Source organism: Alexandromys fortis, unplaced genomic scaffold (genome assembly GCF_014885135.2).
Source record: "Alexandromys fortis isolate MF-2015 unplaced genomic scaffold, M_Fortis_MF-2015_v1.1 scaffold_206, whole genome shotgun sequence".
Taxonomy (NCBI): Eukaryota; Metazoa; Chordata; class Mammalia; order Rodentia; family Cricetidae; genus Alexandromys; species Alexandromys fortis.
Genome location: NW_026068097.1, coordinates 2,658,792 through 2,681,337, shown reverse-complemented (window position 1 = coordinate 2,681,337; position 22,546 = coordinate 2,658,792). Strand labels below are relative to the sequence as shown.

The following is a 22,546-nucleotide window of genomic DNA, read 5'->3' as shown; positions in this document are numbered from 1 at the left end:
AAACTTAAATTATGATATGAAGTTTTAATTCCTACAGCTTCCACAAGCTTGGTTAGTACACCATGTATCCTTTTGTAAGTATACTGGAGACACTGCTCCCTTAGCTAAATTCAACTTAATATAACTTGATATTTTGTAAGCAAGTTTATCAGCAAAGTTTATAACAGCAATTTTATTAGTTCAAGTTTCTTCATCAGAACCTTAAAATAAAACCAAGATATAAAGTGTTTAAAACTATTATAGGCATTGTTTACCACTATCCTGCAAGTGTTCAGAACAGAATAAAATACTGACAGGATACCACTGACATAGTTTTAAAGATATTCAAGGTACTGATCAGTTACTGGAGCTTTGAAAAACATGATCCAATGTTTTTCAATGATCAGGAAAATATTAATAAAGAATATCCTACCTTTGTGATAAGAATTCGGTAACTATCCAGCATTGCCTGGTTGTCATGGCATTCTGCTAATAGCTGCCATACTTCTGCCCTTAATGCCTCAGGAACACCACTCTTTACCAAAGTGTGTAGCCCTTTCGGCCGGGTACCAAGGTTACTGTGCCTGAGGAAAGAAGAAAATAAATCTTTCACAATCCATGCCCTGAACTGCTCCTGTTATGGAAAGAATATTTATCAGTTTATTTAAAAGTACAATCCTGAATCAAAAGAAAATTGGCTGGGAGCACTAAACAAAAATAGTGCTTAAACCTCAATGAAATCATTATTTATTCCATCCTATATTTTGAAAAGCCATATTATACCATCTTTAGGCAAAGGTTTTTTTTCCACCGTATCATTTCTATTTTTTAATGGTTCTATGGTAATTACATATTAACATATGAATTTGGTTTTTGTTTATATCTAAGACATTACTACATAAAAAAGAACCATTTAAATCCCCTGACATGGTTGTACAGTAACTTGAGTGTGTTGCCAGAGAAAGAGTTGAGATATTGAAGCCTTTCAGACCTTGACAGTATACACGTCTTTATAGGCAGACTAAGCCTGGCCAAATGCAAAATGTGGGTCCTATGTTACAGGAATGCAAAGGAAAATTCAGTTTCTTACATTCCCCACATCTCGACCCAAAGATGATGTGGGAAGCTACATGTCCTGTTCACCTAATTTCAAACACTTTGTTTCAGTTTAAACTTAAGCACAAAGGACCATCTAGATTCAAAATACCCAAGGTGAACCTTATGCTAAGAAGAGTTCCTGTCAGTTCTGGATTTGTCTTGCTGGCCTCTTTGAACTACAAGCACTCCCTAAAATGAGGACTTAACTCTTTCCTAAAAACACTAAAACCTACACAAGTATATCTTGCTAGAGGGACTTCTTATGCTATCAGTCTTATCCTTTTATCAAGGGCTGTTTAGAATCAGAGCAAAGTCAAGCTGTTGTCTAAAGTCAATGATCACATAGTAGCTATGTTATCAAACTCAACAGCCAGCTGGTCAAAAAAATGAATACAGTTCCAGTCTCATGAATCCAAGTCCATTCTTCACCACCTTCCTAACCTAAGAGGTATAGTTCGGGCTTTTTGTGCTCAGACATTTCTCATTTGCTGCTCACTATGTCAAAAAGCTCACCCTGATGCAACCACCCAATTCCAAAATTTGATAATGTATCCCAATTTGAACTAACACACCAGGCTCTAATCTCAAGTTTTAAAACTGAAAAGTCATGGAATCCATATGTCTATTTTACATAATTGGTATCCCACATACTTCTCCAAATTATGCATACTCTTCTATCACCAGCCCAGACCCAAATTTTGGCATCTTCTTCTGAAAATGTGTTCAAAAGGTTTTTCCCCCTACATATTGTCATAATCTACATACTTTGAAGGAAATCATACTGTTCCAAACTTACATAATAAGTTAAAGTAAACTTATCACATCAGGATTTTGTGTAAATCATCACATTTATGGCCAATCTGCTTTCATTCAGCTAAATGTTTTTGCTGAGAGGATTGGAACAATTAAAGAAAAGAATCTGGTAAAATTGGTGGACTCAAATAAAAATGAAGTAAAAAGAGTTAGAACATAAAAGAATTAACATTATTAAAAAGGATACTTATGCCTGCTAAGGGACAGGATTCAAAATAGTATAAAGGCATTATGTTCTATACAAACTATTTTAACCTACTTTTAAACATGAAATAAATTTGGAAGAACATATGTAATGCATATATTTATGTATGTAATATATATGTATGAAGAAACTTTTTTAATTTTTAATTTTCATATTCTTTTAAATTGACTGCAATGATGCTAAATTCTTGTGTAAATATTAATTACATAAATAATCATTTGTATAATTGTACTCACGCATATTATTTATATAATTATAAAATATATAATTAAAATTAGCTTTAATTAAAGTACCTTTATATATTTAAATAAAATTAATTTTAATTAGCTGGGGCAAACATGTTTAATGCATTCCACAAAATATGACACAAAGAAAAGTACTAATTATGCTTGAGAAGAAGAACTGAATAAACTATTTGATGCCTGGAACTTCCTAGAAGCTCTTTTCATCATTATCCAACTGAATCTAAGATTACTTCAAAATATGCCATAAGAGAACAAGGATTATTTATAAAATTATGTCTTTCATAATTCAATGTATGACACTGACTATACTTTTGTTTCAAAAAAGGTATAGCTTGAAGTTAGTTGAATTTATGGATTCTATATGTAAGAAACTAAGCTAATTAAAAGCAACAGTTTGAGTCCAAAAATGTCTAAGTACATTTCCTTGAAGCTGAAGGAAATACTGTAAATTACTAATTATATAATATATAAAGTTACAGAAGAGAGATTCAAAGTAATTAGATAAGCAAACCATGATCTCTAACAATTAAAAAAGGTACCTACAAGTAAACTCATGCTTGACTGGTTTCTCAAGAAAGCCCTCTAACGTCTCTGAGTGATGATTCAGCAGTGTGATTTTTCAGAAGTCCTGCATACTCACTATCTACTTCTTCCCCACATACATTTTCCAATTCGGTTCAGCAGAGCTGCTCTGTCCCTTCCCAACATCTTCCCATGTCACTAAGCTCAATGGGTATTTTCAAGCCCTCCAGTGTTGACTATTCATTTTCTTGACCTTTCACTGTTTCCCTAGAAATCAATGATAAAACCTCCAGTCATATCCACCAATGATTGCTTCTCTACTCTTGTCACCAGTAATCTAATTCTGTTGCTGTCTTGTTTACATGCATTATTATTCCATGTCTTTGGTGTACCTGGGGTTCAACAGCACCCTAAAATCAGTCATGTCCTCATTCTTCTCTCAAAATCTGATTGTTTTCCAAGATTACCTCAACTTCAGTGATTACCACCATAATCTATCCACACTAAAAATCCAGTTGGTACTGTTGATAACACTCCATCCCACAGCTCATCCCTAGCCCATTATCACACCTAACAAATCATATTTTCTTACCCTCTAACAAACCCATGAACTTTACTCACTATCATCACCAATTTTTCTCTACCCTACACTTCTGCAAAAGCCTCCTAATATACATTCATTCTTTACAATACTTCCAGCATTGTAGGCCAAATTAAAAAAAACAATAAGCTGAATTAAACAATCTGTTAGAACAGACTCTGTATAATGATTTACCCAGAATTTTGAAACTTGAGGTCATACATATAAATATACTCATTTATACATATGATACACATATATATTAAGGTTACTAGTCAACAGTCAAAAAACATTTCTGCTGTATTAAATAATTCAATTCAATCAACATTCTACTGCTACCTGATCCTCAGGCATTTGTTTGGTGAAGTATAATAAAAATCTTTTTTTCTCGGCCATTAAAACTCTAAGACACTCTTTATCTTACAGGCTGATATTTCTAGAAAACTGGGTCGCTTATAATATTATAAATTAACATTCTTACTTTGCTGGTTTCCACAGAACAAAACTGCAATTAAAACTATCTAAACATATACATACTTAAGTGATAATTACTTCTGGATATTTAGATAATTAGTAATGGATATACTACCACTAATTACAAATGGCTATATGTATATATATGACCATGGAAAGTTTAAATAAATTAGTTTTTTAAAAAAAAATTATCTTTTGGTTGTAAGCCTAGCCTTTAATGGCTGAGCCATCTCTGACTCCCCATGGGAGGCCTTACGCTTTCTGAGGAGTGGATGGGGCTTAGGTGGGGGAAGCTGGAGGGGAAGAAAGAGAAGAAAGGAGGAAGGGGGAAATGTGGTTGGTATGTAAGATGAAAAAAACTTTTGGATAAAACAAAAAAACTTAAAAAAACATTTTATCACTATTGTACAAGTAGGATGTGCGCAAAAGTGAAATAGAACAATTTTGTAGAGTGGGATCTTTCCTTCCTTTCCTGAACCATATGGATTCAGCAGACCAAATTCATGTCCTCAGGCTTAGACGGCAAAGCACCTTTACCTGCTGAGCCATCTCACTGACACAAAAGTAATTTATTAAACTAACCAATGCTTTCAATATTTCTAGTAAAAAAAAAAAAAAGACAACATATAGCCATTGCTTGGATGGACACTAAGAATGGCCATCAGGAACAGACAACTAACCACATGTGCTGAGTCTGCCCTATAATCAAGATAGATATCTAATACAATAACAAAGAATTAGCATATAAACCAAATATATACTATCTACACAATAATCATTTTCAAATTTTGTTTTGTTTTAGTGGCGCTGGGGATTACACATGCTAAGTAAGACTCTACAACAAAACCAAAACCCTAATCCTTATAACAAATACACACACACACACACTTAGAGTTTAGGAGAATGTTAAAACAGTAGCTTGGCACAGTTTTTAAAATTCTCATAATGGTAAAAATTAAAACTGAAATATCAAGACAAATATCAATAAGTGATTGGAATTTCTACTCCCCACACAAGCAGGTCCTAAATATGCAGAAGCTGCATACACAATATAGGAAACAGGCACAGTGTTGGCCTAATACACAAAAACTTCAAGACAGAGCTCAAAAGAGAAAAGAAAGAAAAGAGGGAGGAGAGAGAGAAGAACAAAGAAGGGGTAAGAGAAACAGGAGGAAAAAGAGGAGGAAAGAAATCAAGAAAATGGATAAATTAAAGTCATTAATAAGATGAAAAATATATATTTCTATTAGATTTTTTGTGGTTTTGCTGAAATTTTGCTGCAACAATTTCAAAAAAGGAACACACTAATGTGAAAACTAAGAAAGCTATGTATGTTTACACTTAATGATTTTTAATCTTCCAAGTTTCCACTCAACTTATATTTCATATTCCTGACAATGTGTAAGACCTCAGTTAGATTAAGAACACATACCAATTATGATGATATACATTAGAATCTAGAACTTAGAAAGCTGGAGCAGGAGAAACAAAAGCTCAAGGATAGCCTGGTCTACCCTAAGACCTAGACTCTAAAAATAAAATGGGAAGGAGAAAAAGTGGTTTTCCAAAACCATAAACTATATAACTCTATGCAAAACATTATTTATCTTAGTAAATTTTTAAAAAATCATGTGAACCTATTAATCCCAAAACTTTAAACATTTCTAAACCTAGCCGGGTGGTGGTGGTGCATGCCTTTAATCCCAGTACTCTGGAAGCAGAGGCAAGAGGATCTCTGAGTTCAAGGCCAGCCTGGTCTACAAGAGCTAGTTCCAGTACAGGCACGAAAGCTACAGAGAAACCTTGTCTCAGAAAAAAAAAAAAATAAAGAATATTAAACAAGGAAATTCTGAGTATGATTATCTTTAGATTGCCAATCTTCTATAACAGTTACAATTTCCTAGGAAAAATCTATGCTTTTTATGTCTCTGCTAAGACAGAGGTTCAATAATAAATTCAAATGAAATAAAAGATATGAAATTTAAAAAAATGTAGCAAGCTTTGTAAGGGGATAAAATCAGTTAGTTGTCTTAGTTCCTCAACAGTTCTCTTGGGTTCGTCTGAGGAATTTCTTTAATTCTAAAAGATGTCATTAATAAAATATTAATATTAATGTTTATTGATATCTAAAATAATATTAATTAAATATAAGTCATACATATATTGTTTTACTTTTTAAAAAATATATGTATATTGAATTTTAGCTGAGAAATTTTCTCAATTCTATCTCAGAAGTCTAGTTTAAAAATTGTTCTCCATATACGAGGTTCATCGGTTGGTAAGGACCTGATCAATGCATACAATCAAGCGACACCTTTATTTTGTCCCTACACCCAAGTTACTGTACCAAAAACAATAAAAGCATCACCATTTATAGTGATACCTACCAGTAGCTCAGCACTTGGAGCACTAAAACTGGCATACAAACATAAACACTGTCTCAACTTTTTAAAATTGTTTTTTAAATGAAGGTAATACTCAAGAGTAGAATGTTTGCCTGGATTTGACCATCACTGCCAAAAAAATTATATGCAAAAGTAAATATTTAAAATACCAATAAGAAAATCTGAAAAGAATGTGTAGGTGTTTTCTTGATTTCCGTGACTACTAAAGCTGGATGGGTGGAAATATGATTACTTATTGTCATTTTTCTATTTTGTATATATTCAAACTTTCCACCAGGTCTATAATATTTGCAATAAGCATTTATATAATATAATACGATTATCGTTTTAAATGTATGTTTGCCTTTATAACATGATAAAGTATAAACTAGCTCACATGCCATCTCTAAATCATCAGTGTCCATGGAGTCCTAACAAATATCATTAAACAAAAAAGACACTGAGTAAGTGAGTCAGTGGTTAATAGTTTTAAATTAAATGGTTTTTAATTGGTTAAATGGTTAAGTTAATTGGTTTAATGTTATAAAACTAAAATAAGAGCCAAAAGAAAAACAAAAAACACAGATATATAAATTGTTCATGGAGTTGAATCAATGTAAACTTGCAAGAGAAATAACTTATGCATGGGTACTTTCAATCACTATTCAATAAATAGATTTTATTATTCCTCTGATGGCTAAGTTGAGTATCTTTTAAAACTCAGCTATTCATCTGTAAATATTTAGAAATTTTGCCTCTATTTCTTATTTCTTCATTCTGTGCCAGGAAGTCATATGTCTACCTTTACATTGCAAGTGCTGACAATTAATTCAGCAAACCTTGAAATCAGATACTGTGTCATCCTACTTTACTCTTTATTTGTAAAATTGTTTTGGATGTTATAATCAATGTGTATTTCATATAAATTTTAGGATCAGCTTAGTAGCTATAAAATACTGAAGCTTTCCTGAAAAGATAGGTTACCTAGGAAACAACTTCATTCTCACTAATATTGATCCTTTCATTCCATGGGCTCTTTGAGTGCTTCAAAGCAGAGACAGCAGTTGGCTAGATTTCAATATAAGTGTTTCATGGCTTTTTGTTTTATATTTTTTGTATGTTTTATGTCTTCCATCTCTGACTTTTCATTGCTAGTATATTAAGTAGAATTAGTGTTCACTTTATATTCTGTAAGATTGTAAAATGAATCCAGGAGTAGTAGAACATGGATGGCATTAGTCCCATTACTCAGGAAGCAGAGGCAGGCAGAAATCTTTAAGTTCTAGGCCATCCTTGTCTACAAGCCAAAGCTATATGGTGAGGTTCTATCTTAAAAAAAGAAAAAAAAGTATATAAAGCAAAAGTTAGGTTTTGTTTATCTGCTTGTTTTATACAAACCTTTTGATTTTTTAAAAATGAAAATTATGTCTCTGAAAATTAGATACCATTTTATATCTTCCTTTCAAACTTCTTTGCCTTTTCCTTCTGTAGGAAAATTACATGAGAAAAAATGAGAATAACTAACCAATAACTGATTTGACTTAAGGCCCATTCCATAAGATGTAACCCATACCTGATGCTGCTTGGATGACCAAGGATCTGAGACTAGCTCAGGGACCCAGGGTAAAATTAAATAGTACTGGAGTGAAAAATAGAGGAAGGAAGGAAGGAAGGAAGGAAGGAAGGAAGGAAGGAAGGAAGGAAGGAAGGAAGGAAGGAAGGAAGGAGGGAGGGAATTCCAGTTGGTTGGTTGTGACAAAATCACTCCTAATGGCATACTCATAGATTAGTGCTTTGCTCAGCCATCACCAGAAAATCTTCCTCTACAGCAGATGGGAAAAAAATATATAGACCCGCAACAAGACATTACATAGAGTGAGAAACCTTAGAACACAAAGCCTTTCTTAAGCTTTCTTTGAGAAAAAAAAATTAAGCAGTGTTGGGCATATAGCTTAGTTGGGAGAATGGCTGATTAGACTAAGTCCCACACTGCATGAACTACACCGGCTGGTACACCAGTGATGCTAAACAGAGGAAGAGGAATGAGAAGTTCATGTTATCCTTGGCAACATTTAAGATCAGCTTATGAAAAACCTTCTCAAAAAAAAAAAAAAAAAAAAAAACAAAGAAAATGAAAGAAAATTATATTAATAAAAAAAAGTAATTGGATGATACAAAACCATTCGGGTTATTTCATTTCAAGTGAACTTTGGCACTTTAGATTTTACCCAGAAATGGTTCATTTCACCTGGATTTCAAAGTTTGGGTGGGAAAAATAACTTCTGAAAGGAACTAAATAGAGCCCATACTGGGAGAAGATCTAGAAGGCCAACACATGAAGGGCATCAATAAGCCACATTTTGATTTTTATGTTATTAAATATATTAAGGGTCTATGTAATCAGCTAGTAAAGGCCCTTGCTGTGCAATCCTGAAGACCTGAATTTGGTACCTAAAACACATACAAAGATGGAAAGAAAGAATTGGATCCACAAAGTTGTCCTCTGAGCACCATACACATATACACATACACCCTCACACACACTATCATACTATAAACATATTAAATAATTTAAGATATACTAAGATATTAATATAGCTTTTAATATTACAGTTTGAAATTTTATTTACTGACAAATTTTTAATTAGTATAAAAATTAACACAAAATATGTAATTATAAATTTTGAATAAAAAAAATAAATACTTACCATCTTCCTAACAATTCTCCCCAAGAATAGAGGATCTTCTCAGGACAGTCTTTTGACACATCACCTGTTCCACTTGAGAGTTCATTATCACTCTCTATAGGAAAAAAAATACACATTATATAAATATAAGAACTTCCAAATCATAAACCATAAGACATGGCTATGCATTTACAAAAGGGAACACTAAATGCCCAAATAAATTTCAAATAGTTTTATGAAAATTCTCATCTGCAGATAAAACTCTAAAGACAGTTATATTAAATAGATTTATCCAAAGACAATAGTTTAAAGCAAGTTGTTATATTAGAAGATGGCAGAGTGAGAGGTGTTGGGTATCATTCCTTCCCTCAAATAGTTCATCTACCATATTAATTTGAGAAAATGCTTGAGATGCCCAAATAGCAAAGAGAACTAAACAAAACCAGAATGACAGGGTATGAGGGCAGTCTCATTCCAAAAGCACTCCCTTCTCCCTTTTCCCCATGGCACACAGGGTTGGAGAGGGTCCTGGTCCCCACAATTTCTGGGGGGGGGGGGAAGAAAGAAGGAAGGAAGCCAATTTCACAAGATGCTCAGAGGCTCTCTGACTAGAGCTGAATAGAATGGCATGGCATGGCCACCTGATACATACAAAGAAAAGAAGACACAGTACCTAGATCGTGATGATACTCTTATTGTTCCTGCCATCTGTGACACTTGTCAGAGACAACAGCCAACACTGGCCCCATAAATATGTTAAGTATACATTAACACAAAATAAACACTTGAAAAAGCTAAAGATTTTGTAACAGGAAGAAATTTACACCTGGTGAAAACTGCTGAGAATAAGTGACTGTTCAGTGCTCAGCCCCAGAAGATTTCACAGACACCATAATCTGGGCTCAGGAAACATGGATGAAGAAAAGGGGGAAGAAAGAATGTTAAGAGCTGCCAGAGGTGAAAGAATGCTGAGAGCAGCTGTTTTCTGGAAGAGATGAGGCTGATGTGCAAGTGATTTCATAGCAGCTGTAGCTACCTACAGAGGCCTGAAGAACACCAAACCATCAACATTTTACCATGGATGGAATGAGGTACATGAGATAGAGAAAGGGAATATTATGGACATGATTTATCTAAATTATAAAAGGGATTTGGCAAAGAACTAAGGAAGGCTAGCAAAGCACTGTCCTAATAATACAAAATAGTTTTCAAAATTGTCTATCTGACCACAAGTACCAAGATTTATCAATGCTGCTAAAAAATTGGTAAGCAGCTCCCACAAAAGGATCTATGTTAAAAATCTAAAGATACTACAAAAGACAATAAGCCAGCAAAAAATAATTCACAGATGGGATATACAAAACATTCATTTAATTAATAAAGGTACATTTGGGAAGGCTAAAAGACTTGGTCATAGCCACTCACAAATTCAGAAAAATCAAAACATATTACATACAGAGAAAAATGCTTAACTATTTTAGAGTACTAACAGATAAGAACTGGGATATTCTATTTAAAATCTGAGCACAGCTCTGTGTAATGGAGTGAAGACACAAGTATGACCCACTCTGTAAAGAGCTCACAAACACAACTTAGAAGTTAATAACAAAATCATCACAACAAATAGAAATGAGGTTTTATTCTAAAGCTAAAGCAAATAAAGTTTCACTGATATCAGAGGAACAGTGAGTGCTAGCACAAACCACTGAAGATTCAGTACTACAGTATCCTAAAGAACCAACCACATAAACAAGTATCCCATATAATCCTACATTACCACAGAAAATTAGGCACTTTTGAGAAAAGAGACTATTAAAAGTTACAGTGAAAAACAGACTATACGTAGATTATATCAGATAATCAAATAAAAGTTGTCCTACTTAACAGATTTGTAGTAAGTCTAAGTACTCATAATCTGGTATTCAATTAGGAAGTATATAAGACAACACCATCTTATTCTGACCCACAGAAAATAAGAGGATGTGAAGATTCCAAAGTAATTGATGACACTGTACACGCTAAATTCAGAAGATAAAAAGGGAGAAAAAACAAACATTCACGGACATCTTACACTCTGAGTATAATAAAAATCAAAAGTACTGTGATAAAAAAAATACTTGGATTCTTATTAGTCTTGGTGATAAAGGATTGTCTAAGCATGAAACAAAATAAGATGCAACAAAAATAAGGAATATATCTACCTATAAGTGCAAAACTTCAATTATTTAATGCATAAAAGTTTCCAACATATTGGGATTATTTTCTTCTAAATACTACAATTTTACTAATAAATAAAGTATAAACCTCTAGAAATTGAGCCAAGACAAGAACATAGTACAATACATAATACATAAAATATAAGTAAAAAATAAGTAAAATATAATTTCACTCAATGAAAATAGTAAATAAAACTCCACTTTAATTTTAAATGCAAAATAAAACAAACATATTGACTAGTTAAATTGGGAGAATACAGACAAAAGTATAGAGGAATCAAAAAGAAGGTAAATGGAAATGGGAGGTGGCTCAGTGATAGACCATTTGCCAAACAAGTCTGAAGCCCTGTGTTTAGTCTCCAGCCCTATGAAAACTAGTGGGGAGTGGAGGGAAAGAGAGGAGAGCACAGAGAGAAGAAAGGGGAGAGGAGAAGAAGGGGAAAGAATGGGAAGAGAGAAGAAGGGAAAAAGGAAAAGTGAGGAATGGGGGAAAGGAGGGAAAGAGGCTCATATTTAAGCAATAACATTCCTTTATGGGTGAATGCATATAGTCATGACTGCTCCAAGTGATGACGACAATGAATGTTCAGCACTAAACAAGACATCTATAGCACCCCCTCTAAGGCTCAGGGGACATTACAGAATAGGGACAGAAAAGAATGTAAATGTAAGAAGTCAGGGAGAAGGAACAGGAAATCCTACTTCCTGGGTATGATACAGCTATCACAACCACGAACTCACAGCAGCTTGCAATTGCCTGCACTTGGCTCGCACACAAATGAGCCTGTCAACAGCCAGGCATGGATGAAGGAGCTCAAGGGTCTCTACCCCTTCCAGCTGAACTTCTGGCTACAGATATATTCTGGGATAGAGAAGTGGTTGCCTTCAGTTGTATATCCACTACTGAACCCATCAGGATCACATGAGTACTACGCCCTTAACTACACAGCCCAAGTTAAACCCACTGGATCTAAAAGCAAAACAAAAGACATGGATTGAAATGGGATTCTCCTCTGTATGTGGTGAATACCACTAATTAATAAAGAACCTGTTTCGGCCAGTGGCTAAGCAGAACAGAGGTAGGCATGGAAAACTAAACTGAATGCTGGAGAGAGAAGGCAGAGTCAGAAGAGAAGCCATGGAGCGGCTGCAGGAGAAAGACACGCTGAAACTTTGCTGGTAGGCCACAGCCTGATGGTGATGCACAGATTAATGAAGATAAGTTAAATTAAAATGCAAGAGTTAACTAATAAGAAGCTAAGGTTAATGGGCCAAGCAGTGATTTAATTAATACAGTTTCTATGTGGTTATTTCTGGACTCTGGGCAGCCAAGAAAGGAAAAAATGAAGGGCGGTTGGAAACACACTAGCAGCCTCCTACTACAATGGATGTGAGGAATGAACTTGTAAGGGGGCAAGGTGTTGCTAGAAATACAAAGAAAATCTAGAAAAGCTGGACAGTGATGATACACATTTTTAATGCCAGCACACAGAAGGCAGAGGCAAGAAGATGGCTGAATTTTGAGGTCAGTCTGGTGTTCAGTGCAAGCTCCAGGACAGTCAAGGTTTCAGACAAACACTGTCTTAGAAGAAAAGAAAAAAGGAAAAAGAAGACCTAAAAAAAATGGAGGAAAGTAAGCACAATGAATTATATACTGGTAAGAAATTGTAAAAGAATAAATTTAATTAATAAAAATTAAATAAAAAGCATGTGTTTATTTAAATCCATATTATATTTGATTCCACTTCGAGAATCATACCTTCCAGAAATACACACACACACAGACCAGAAAGATCCATGTAGGAACCAGTGCGCAACTGGAGCTGCCATCTTTACCTTCGGTTCCTGGTCAGAAGTTCGGATATCTGTGGAGATGTCTACGTCTATGCACTCAGCTGGCTGCTGGTGCTTGGAGTCCCAGGTCAAGGTCATAGATGATGTCTGGGGTCCTGGAAGGCTTTCCTTCATGCCTGCAGCCCTCACTCAGGGTTTCTAGTGGGATGGAAACTCTCTGACAACACAGATGCTCTGTCCTGTGTCCATCCAGGACAAGCTCAGTGCACCACCAGCATGATCTCCAGGAAGTATGGCCAATGTGCTTGTGATGGACACAGGACACCGGCCTAGACATTGGCCTGCTCATCTTCAGTGATTATTTTGATTAACACTTTTTTTCTTTCTATGATTAACATGCATGTAGTATGTAAATAATGGGCTTGGATCGAAAAATCCCCAAAGTTATTCCATTCTGTGATTTATTCCCAAAACTCACTCATGGAGCAATAAAGCTTTTTACTCATAATAAAAAAAATAATTTTTATTGTGACAATGCTTGTAATAATAAGAAATTGAAAACTAATGATAATCTATTAACACAAGTACTATTAGATAAACTACATAGCATATTTGTTCAAATTAAATGGAGAGAAACCCAAAGCGATTCCACTAAAATCAGGAACAAGACAAAGCTGTCCACTCTCTCGATATCTCTTCAACATAGTACTTGAAGTTCTAGCTAGAGCAATAAGACAACAAAAGGAGATCAAGGGGATTCAAATTGGAAAGGAAGAAGTTAAACTTTGGTTATTTGCAGATGATATGATAGTGTACATAAGTGACCCAAAAAAACTCTGCCAGAGAACTCCTACAGGAGATAAATACCTTTAGTGATGAGGATACAAGATCAACTAAAACAAAAATCAATAGACATATGATGTGGGAAGGTCATTTGTCAATCTGTTGTTTCATTGGTTAATCAATAAAGAAAACGGCTTGGTCTGATAGGTCAGAAAATTAGGTAGGTGGAGTAGACAGAACAGAATGCTGGGAGGAAGAAGGCAGTGAGGTAAGACTCCATGCCTCTCCTCTCCAAGCCAGATGCCATGCCTCTCCTCTCTGGTCAGACACAATGAAGCTCTGGCCCAAGATGGACGTAGGTTAGAATCCTTCCTGGTAAGCCACACAGATTATTAGAAATGGGTTAGTCAAGATGTGAGAGTTAGCCAGTAAGAGGCTAGAGCTAATGGGCCAAGCAGTGTTTAAATGAATACAATTTGTGTGTTGTTATTTTGGGGCATAAGCTAGCAGGCGGCCAGGAGCCGGGTGGCAGGAACACGGCCCTCTGCTCTCACTATAGACATATTATGCATAAGTGATAAGCTGAGAGTGAAATCAGAGAAACATCACCTTTCACAATACCCACAAATAACTTAAAATATCTTTAGGTAACAAAGAAGTGAAAGCCCTATATAACAAGAACTTTAAGTTCTTGAAGAAAGAAATTGAAGAAAATACCAGAAAATGGAAAGATCTTTCATGCTCTTGAATAGGTAGGATCAACACAGTAAAAATGGCAATCCTACCAAAATCAAACTATAAATTCAATGCAATCCCCATCAAAATCCCAACATAATTCTTCACAGACCTTGAAAGAACAATAATCAAATTCATATGGGAAAAAAAAAAGGCAGGATAGCCCAAACTATTCTATACAATAAAGGAACTTTCGGAGGCATCACCATTCCTGACATCAAGCTCTATTACAGATCTACAGTAGTAAAAACAGCTTGGTATTGGCATAAAAAATAGAGAGGTTGACCAACAGAATCGAATCAAAGACCCAGATATTAATCTACACACCTAAGAACACCCAATTTTTGACAAAGAAGCTAAAATTATACAATGGAAAATAGAAAGTATCCTCAACAAATGGTGTTGGCATAACTGGATGTCGACATGTACACGAATGAAAACAGAACCATATCTATTGTCATGCACAAAACTCAAGCCTAAATGGATTAAAGACCTCAATATAAATCTAACCACAATGAACCTCAAAGAACAGAAAGTGAGTAGTAGTCTTCAATGCATTGGCACAGGAGACTACTTCCTAAATATAACCCCAGGAACACAGACACTGAGAGCAACAATAAGTAAATGGGACCTCCTAAAACAAAGGACACAGTCAATTAAGACAAAACACCAGCCTACTGAATGGAAAAGATCTTAACCAACCCCACATCAGACAAAGGATTAATCTCCAAAATATATAAAGAACTCAAGAAACTAGATATTAAAATTCTAAATAACCAAATTAAAAACTGGGGTACACAACTGAACAGAATTCTCAACAGAAGAATCGCAAATGACCAAAAGATACTTAAGGAAATGTTCAACATCCTTAGCCATCAGAGAAATGCAAATAAAAACAATTCTGAGATACCATCTTACATTTGTCAGGATGGCTAGATCAAAAACACCAATGATACCTTATGTTGGAGAGGATGTGGAGTAAGGGGCACACTAATCCATTGCTGGTGGGAATGCAAACTTGTACAACCACTTTGAAATCAGTATGGCAGTTTCTCAGAAAATTGGGAATCAACCTACCTCAGGATCCAGCAATACCACTCTTGGGAATATACCCAAAAGATGCTCAATCTTTCTACATAACCATTTGTTCAACTATGTTCATAGCAGTATTATTTGTAATAGCCAGAACCTGGAAACAACTTAGATCTACCTCAATTGAAGAATGGATAAAGAAAATGTGGTATATTTACATATTAGAGTACTACTCAGCAGTAAAAATCAATGACATCTTGAATTTTATACGCAAACAGAATTATAAACACTAATCTGAGTGTGGTAACCCAGATCCAAAAAGATGAATATGGCATATACTCATTCATAAGTGGATACTAGCTATAAACAAAGGACATTGAGCCTATAGAAGCTCATGATCCTAGAGAAACTAAGTCATAAGGTGAACCCGAAGAAAAATATTATATATATATATATATGGAAAAAGACAAGATTGCCTGATAAAATTGGGAGCATGGGGTCAGGGGAGAAGAGAAGGTAGAAGGAGAAGAGAAGGAAAGAAGGGGAGAGTTGAGGAGAACTTGATGAAATGGGATAGTCACGATGGAGGAAGGACAGAGATGAGAGCAAGGAAAGAAATACCTTGATTGAGGGAGCCATTATAGGGTTAGCAAAAACCTAGCTCTAGAGAAATTCCCAGGAATACACAAAGATGGCCCCGGCTAAGACTCTAAGCAATAGGGTAGAAGTGGCAAGTGATCTTGATTTGCCCTATAGTCAGACTGATGAATATCTTAAGTATCACCATAGAAACTTCATCCAGCCACTGATGGGAACAGAGGCAGAGACCCACATTGGAGCACTGAACTGAGCTCCCAAAGTCCAGTTGAAGAGTGGAAGGAATGAATATGAGCAAAGAGGTTAAGACCTGATGGGTTTACCCACTGAAACAGTTTACTTGAACTAATAAGAGCTCACCAAATCTAGCCGGACTGGGAAGGAACAAGCATACGACCAAGCTAGTCCCTCTGAATGTGGCTCACAGTTGAATTGCTGGGGCAGACTGAGGGACCACTGGCGGTGGCACCAGGATTTATCCCTACTGCATGTACTAGCTTTTGGGGATCCTGTTCTCTCTGGATATATACCTTGCTCAGACTAGATATAGTAGGGAGGGCCTTGGACCTTCCCCAAAGCAATGTGCCTTACCCTCTCTGCGGATTGGATGGGGGTGGGGAAGCAGGGTGTATGGAAGGAATAGGTGAAGGGAAAGGGAGGAGGGGAGGGAGTGGGAACTTGCATTGGTATCTTTTAAAAAATTTAATAGATAAAAAATTAATCTACACAAGTCAAGTATGCTAATCCAAACATCTGAAATTCAAATGTTCTAAGATTATGACACTCAGAGTTTCTCAGTTGAGAGCATTTCAGATTTTGGATTTCCAAATTTGGAATGGATAACCAATAAAAACAAATATCCCCCAGATCCTAACAATGCCACATAATCTTAAACACTTCAGGTTGAAGCATCATATAAGGAACATTGTATCTCTATGTAGTAACATGAAAGCCATCTACAATAGCAAGATTGTGATGAGAAGCAAGTTTTGGGATCGACATTATTTAAAGCCAAAGACCTTTGGTGAATTTTTAAAATTCACATTTACCATTTGTCTTTCTTCATAGCAAGCACTAAGTAAATATTTATAGAATATAGTTTTCATTTTGAATGCTATACTTCTGGAATATTCTAAGACTTTAAAAGTATGGATAATGATGAAACAGGGATTTTTCTTTTGAATAGTCTCTATTGCCATATATAGTAAAAATATATTATTCTAAACCCTTACAAATGAGTCATAAAATTGTCACTGATAACAGCGATGAATTTTCTTTCTGGCAATCTCCCATTGCTTTCCATCCCAACAAAGAAATCATAACCTTAGAAAAACAGACTGCCAGAAGAAAGACACAAAAATATAAAAAGAAATAAACAATTTTTAAATAAAACCTGATTCCTTGGAAATAATTACAGACTAAGTGGCAGTAAATAGAAGTTAAATATTTGAAAGAAATAAAAGAATTTAACCAAAGAAGACATGGTTCCCTAGTTTGCTCTTCTGTTGCTGGGATAAATACTATGACTGAATGCAAGTTGGGGAGAGAGGGGCTTATTTCATCTTATTTTTCAAGTAACAGCCAGGCAGAAAACTCAATGTAGAAACCTGGAAGTAGGAACTGAAGCAGAGACCACGCAGGAACACTGCTTGCAGTCTCGCTCCAGGTTTACATTCAGTGACTTCTCTTCTACAGTTAGGCCAACCTCTACAGGTATGGTACAACCCACAGAGGCCTTGGCTCTCCAATATCAATTAACAATAAAAAATGCCCCCCCAGTAAGTGCCAACAGGCAAATTTAATGCCGTCACTTCTTCAATTGAGTTTCTCTCTTCCCATTTTTGTCAAAATGACAACCAGGATTAGCCATCACAATATAGAAAGGCTTATACTGAATATTTTCCTTTTATAAAGCAATCTTACTGTAGGCTCAATGTTTTATAGACATTCCCTCATTTAATCATATGTATCACTTAAAGAGTTTGTCCACTCTGCGAAGGACAAAACTGCTGCTTACTTAGTGCTTGCTATGAAGAAAGACAAATGATAAATGTGAATTTTAACAGCTTCTTTATTAATCAGTGGTAATAAAACATATCCACAGCATATTGAGGGGATCCCATATCATCTGCCCTTTTCTGTCTAAATAAAAAGGAAGGTTTTAACTTTAACATAGTAAAATTACAATACAAAATAGTTATCAAGCAAGAATTACAGTTTCAATATTTCTTTATGAGTCTAAAGTTTCATATTTAACTTATCCTTTGTCATAACTAAGCAAAACTGTAACTATCTGTCCTCAACTCCACCAAAGACACCAGAAAGATATTACATTACCTAAGTAAACAGGAAGTGCATTGTAAGCAACTTCCAAACATCTAGAATTGACAGAGACATCTTACTTCCTGGATATTCACCCAAAGTTCTGTAATGTTGGGGCCTCCATCTTCAGCCTACAGGCACAAAGTATCTGGCAGACTTTTCTATCAAGCAGGAAATTTGAAGATCTGTTCTTCCTTGTAATGGCAAAGTTACTCAGTTGCTTTCTTCTATGTCCTGCAGAATGTCTGGCAGATTCTTTCATGAAGCAGGAACTCTAAAGGACCATCTTACCTTCTTTTCGCAAGTTCAGCGGTAATTTTTCTGTATGTCCAATTTACACAGCATACCATAAAACAGTCCAGGCATGAGCAATTTCTTGCCCAGATGGCGAGCAAACTCCATAAGCAGTCTCTCTGATGCCCATCATCCTCTTGAAGCTGATTGGTGCTGCCAGGAGCTATGTCTCATTGTCATGAAAAGTTCTAAGTTAACAAAATACTTTAAATGCCATATTCTGTATGTCTTTGAATGGTTTGAAGAATATCTATCCATCTGCAATCTATCTCTGTATAGCTAGAAAACCTATCTAACATGACTACAAGTTTGACTATTATAGATGACTACCTATTAATCTATAATTTTTAATTATACATTGCATTTTTAAATGAGCTAAACAAACATAATACCATTAAAAAGAGCAAAAATACATATACACAGTGTACCAAATTGACCTTAAGTTTGTAACAATATACCAAATCTATAGAGACAGAGACCCAAATTGGAGTACCGGACTGACCTCTTAAGATCCAATGAGGAGCAGAAGGAGGGAGAACATGAGCAAGGAAGTCAGGTCCACGAGGGGTGCACCCACCCACTGCAACAGTGGAACTGATCTATTGGGAACTCACCAAGGCCAGTGGGACTGGGATTGAATAAGCAAGGGATGAAACCAGACTTTCTGAACATGGCGGACAATGAAGGCTGATGAGAAGCCAAGGACAATGGCACTAGGTTTCAATCCTAATACATGAACTGGCTTTGTGGGAGCCTAGCCTGTTTGGATGCTCACCTTCCTGGTCCTGGATAGAAGTGGGAGGACCTTGAACTTCACGCAGGGCAGGGAATCTGGACTGCTCTTCATTCTTGAGAGGGAGGGAGAATGGAGGGGGGGAGGGGAAAAGGAGGAGGGGAATGGGGGCAGGGGGCGATTGTGCGAGGAGGGGGAGGGAAATGGGAATTTTTTTTGCAACAACTAAAAATAAATAAATAAGAATAAAAAAAATAAAAAAGGGGAGGAGAAGATATGATATAGAGATGAGTATTTTACATTGGTATAGATTTGGTATATTGTTACAAACAGAAGTGAAACTTTGTACTGTATAAAGTAAAGCAAAATTCTTAGATAACTGTCAGACAAACGCAGAGGGGTAAAAAAGAAGAATGAAAAATATACAAGACCAAAGGACAGCAAAACATACAGACAAGACGTCAGAAAGTAGAAGGACAGAGAAAATGCAAATACAAAAATTGGGTTTCCTATCCCATCTGTATGTCCTAAAAAGTTTTGACTTTCTCTTGAAACACAGGTTAGGGGTTACTCTTTCCACACTATGCTAACTGTTCCCCATTTTAGGTTTATTTCACTGAAGATAAGTAGATATAAATGTCATAAATGGTAAGACTATATAAATGTTTAAACTTTCCTCCATGAGAAAAACATGGAAGGAAAAGTTAATACAAATAGAGAAAAACATGTACCTTAAAAAAAAAATAGTAATCTGCCGGGTGATGGTGGCGCACGCCTTTAATCCCAGCACTTGGGAGGCAGAGACAGGCAGATCTCTGGGAATTCGAGGCCAGCCTGGTCTATAAGAGCTAGTTCCAGGACAGGCTCCAAAACTACAGAGAAACCCTGTCTCGAAAAAAAAAATAGTAATCTTAAACAGAGTCAGTTTTCTTTATAGGTGTGGCCCCCAGTAGGTTCACCACGCTCTAGTGGCAGTTCCATGCCCAGGAGGCATGGATTGAACTTGCTGGTTTAATTTTAAAAAGAAAAACAGAGAATATAAAGTTGTGGGGGTAGAAAGGTAGTGGTTGGTCTGGGAGAAGTTAGAGGGAGGAAATAAGGATGAAGGTGAATGATGGAGGAAGGTCATTGGTTAAAAAATAAAGAAACTGCTTGGCCCTCATAAGTTAAAACATAGGTGGGAGGAGTAAACAGAACAGAATGCTGGGAGGAAAAGGAATTGAGCTCAGAGGCCATGCTCCCCTCTCCCGGGCAGACGCAATGAAGCAAGCCGCCAGGTCAGACATGCTGAATCTTTCCCTGTAAGACTGGTGCTACTCAGATTATTAGAGATGGGTTGATCGGGATGTGAGAATTAGCCAGTAAGGGCTAGAGCTAATGGGCCAGGCAGTGTTTAAATGAATACAATTTGTGTGTCGTTATTTTGGGGCATGAGCTAGCCAGTGGCTGGAAGCTGGGTGGCAGGAACGCAGCCCGCAGCTCCAACAACAGGTGAATATTATCAAAATATATTTGATCCAGGAACTTCACTTCTAGAATCTTAATACTTACCAATAAAATACTTTAATTACAATAGAGTTAATTTTAACAAAATGTGTAGTTTTTAAATCAGTGACCTTCTGTATACAGGAATGCTATGGAATATTCTTAAGATGTGTGTTACATTTATTTACACTGTGGAACATCTGTTTTAATAATGCAAAGATGTGCTGAATTGTTTTATGTTGCATTTGTTTAACTTTGTGAAGCCATCTTACTTTGTCTAAAACAGCTGATTGTCCTAATAAAGAGCTGAACAGCCAACAGCTGGTCAGAGAAAGGATAGGCGGGGCTGGCAGGCAGAATAAACAGAAGGAGAAAGAGAAGATAAGAGAAGATGAAAAGAAGGGGACAGCCACACAGCCAGACATGGGAAAAAAAGGAACGAAAAGATATACAGAAACAGAGAAAGGTAAAAGCCCAGAGACAAAAGGTAGACAGGATAATTGAAGAAAAACTGGCAAGAAACAAGTCAAGCTAAGACTAGGCATTTATAACTAAGAATAAGCCTCCATGTGTGATTTATTTGGGAGCTGGGTGGTGGGCCCCAAAAAGATTAAATAGTTTTTAAAAGAAAATCAACACAGGCCCTTGCATGTAGACATAATAAAGGGAACTAGATTTGATAACATCATTGATATCTCATAAATATAAAATAACTGGGAGAAAAAAACTGGAAAGAGAAAAGTGAGGAACCAGAAAATTTCCCTAAAAACATGCAAGCTACCAAGTTTGAGGACTATAACTTATCAGAAGAGCATTTTATCTCTGACTATGTGTGTGCTGTAAGGATCCCTCATAGTTATTTAAATGGAGTTAAGTGAACTTGAAAACAGTCTCAAAGACCTCTGCAGAGTTAGAGGAGCCTTCTGAGAGGATATATCTAATTTAGAGAATAGCACACAATATACTTCACACCTTTCCATGAACACATTCCCCAGTTTCTTTTCAGTATGTCTGTCTACTTCAACAAGGCAGAGTAAAATAGTACACTTAGAGCAGCATTAGGCCATGCAACCAGAAGACTACTTTCTCAAACTTAAGCATGTCTGAAATAGAAATGACATCTTAATCTCAAAACAGAAAAATAATGAAGTGAAAAAGTTTACAAAGTACTAAACACAGAGCTGGTACATACACCACGGCACCTAAGTGTTAGCTACCTATCTTCATTACTGTTGCAACTGAATTCCTAGTTTTTTGCCTAGCACTTCAAAGGAACTGGAAAAGCATTTCAAGTTTCTTTTAACTCTTATTATTCACAGATTTTAACATGCAAGTGCAGTAGCCAACTGTGCCGCACCAAGAGAAGAAACAAAAGATCAAACTAAAATTTTTAGATCTAACAAAATAAATATGTATAATACTTCAATTGAGCTAATTAAATGTCTTCTCCCCACTTTGGCCACAGTCTGTTTTGGGAAAAGAAGAAAAACAAAAAAGTATTCCTATCAGTAAATTTCATCCTACTCGAGAAAGGGAAATTTCTGAACTAGATACTATAAATGGACTAT

The 22,546-nt window shown here is 35.8% G+C and overlaps 1 protein-coding gene across 1 annotated transcript in view; it reads right to left on the bottom strand.

Moving 5' to 3' along the window:
- Window positions 1-367: 367 nt before the first annotated feature.
- Window positions 368-22,546, bottom strand: part of LOC126489389 (rab GTPase-activating protein 1-like) — a 120,322-nt gene continuing 98,143 nt past the window's right edge. Inside the window, exons 11-12 of the mRNA XM_050123621.1 lie at window positions 9,009-9,102; window positions 368-563 (exon numbers count right to left, since the gene is read on the bottom strand). Of these exons, the coding sequence (XP_049979578.1) occupies window positions 383-563; window positions 9,009-9,102 (275 nt within the window). The 3' untranslated portion in view covers window positions 368-382. The remainder of the gene's footprint in view (window positions 564-9,008; window positions 9,103-22,546) is intronic.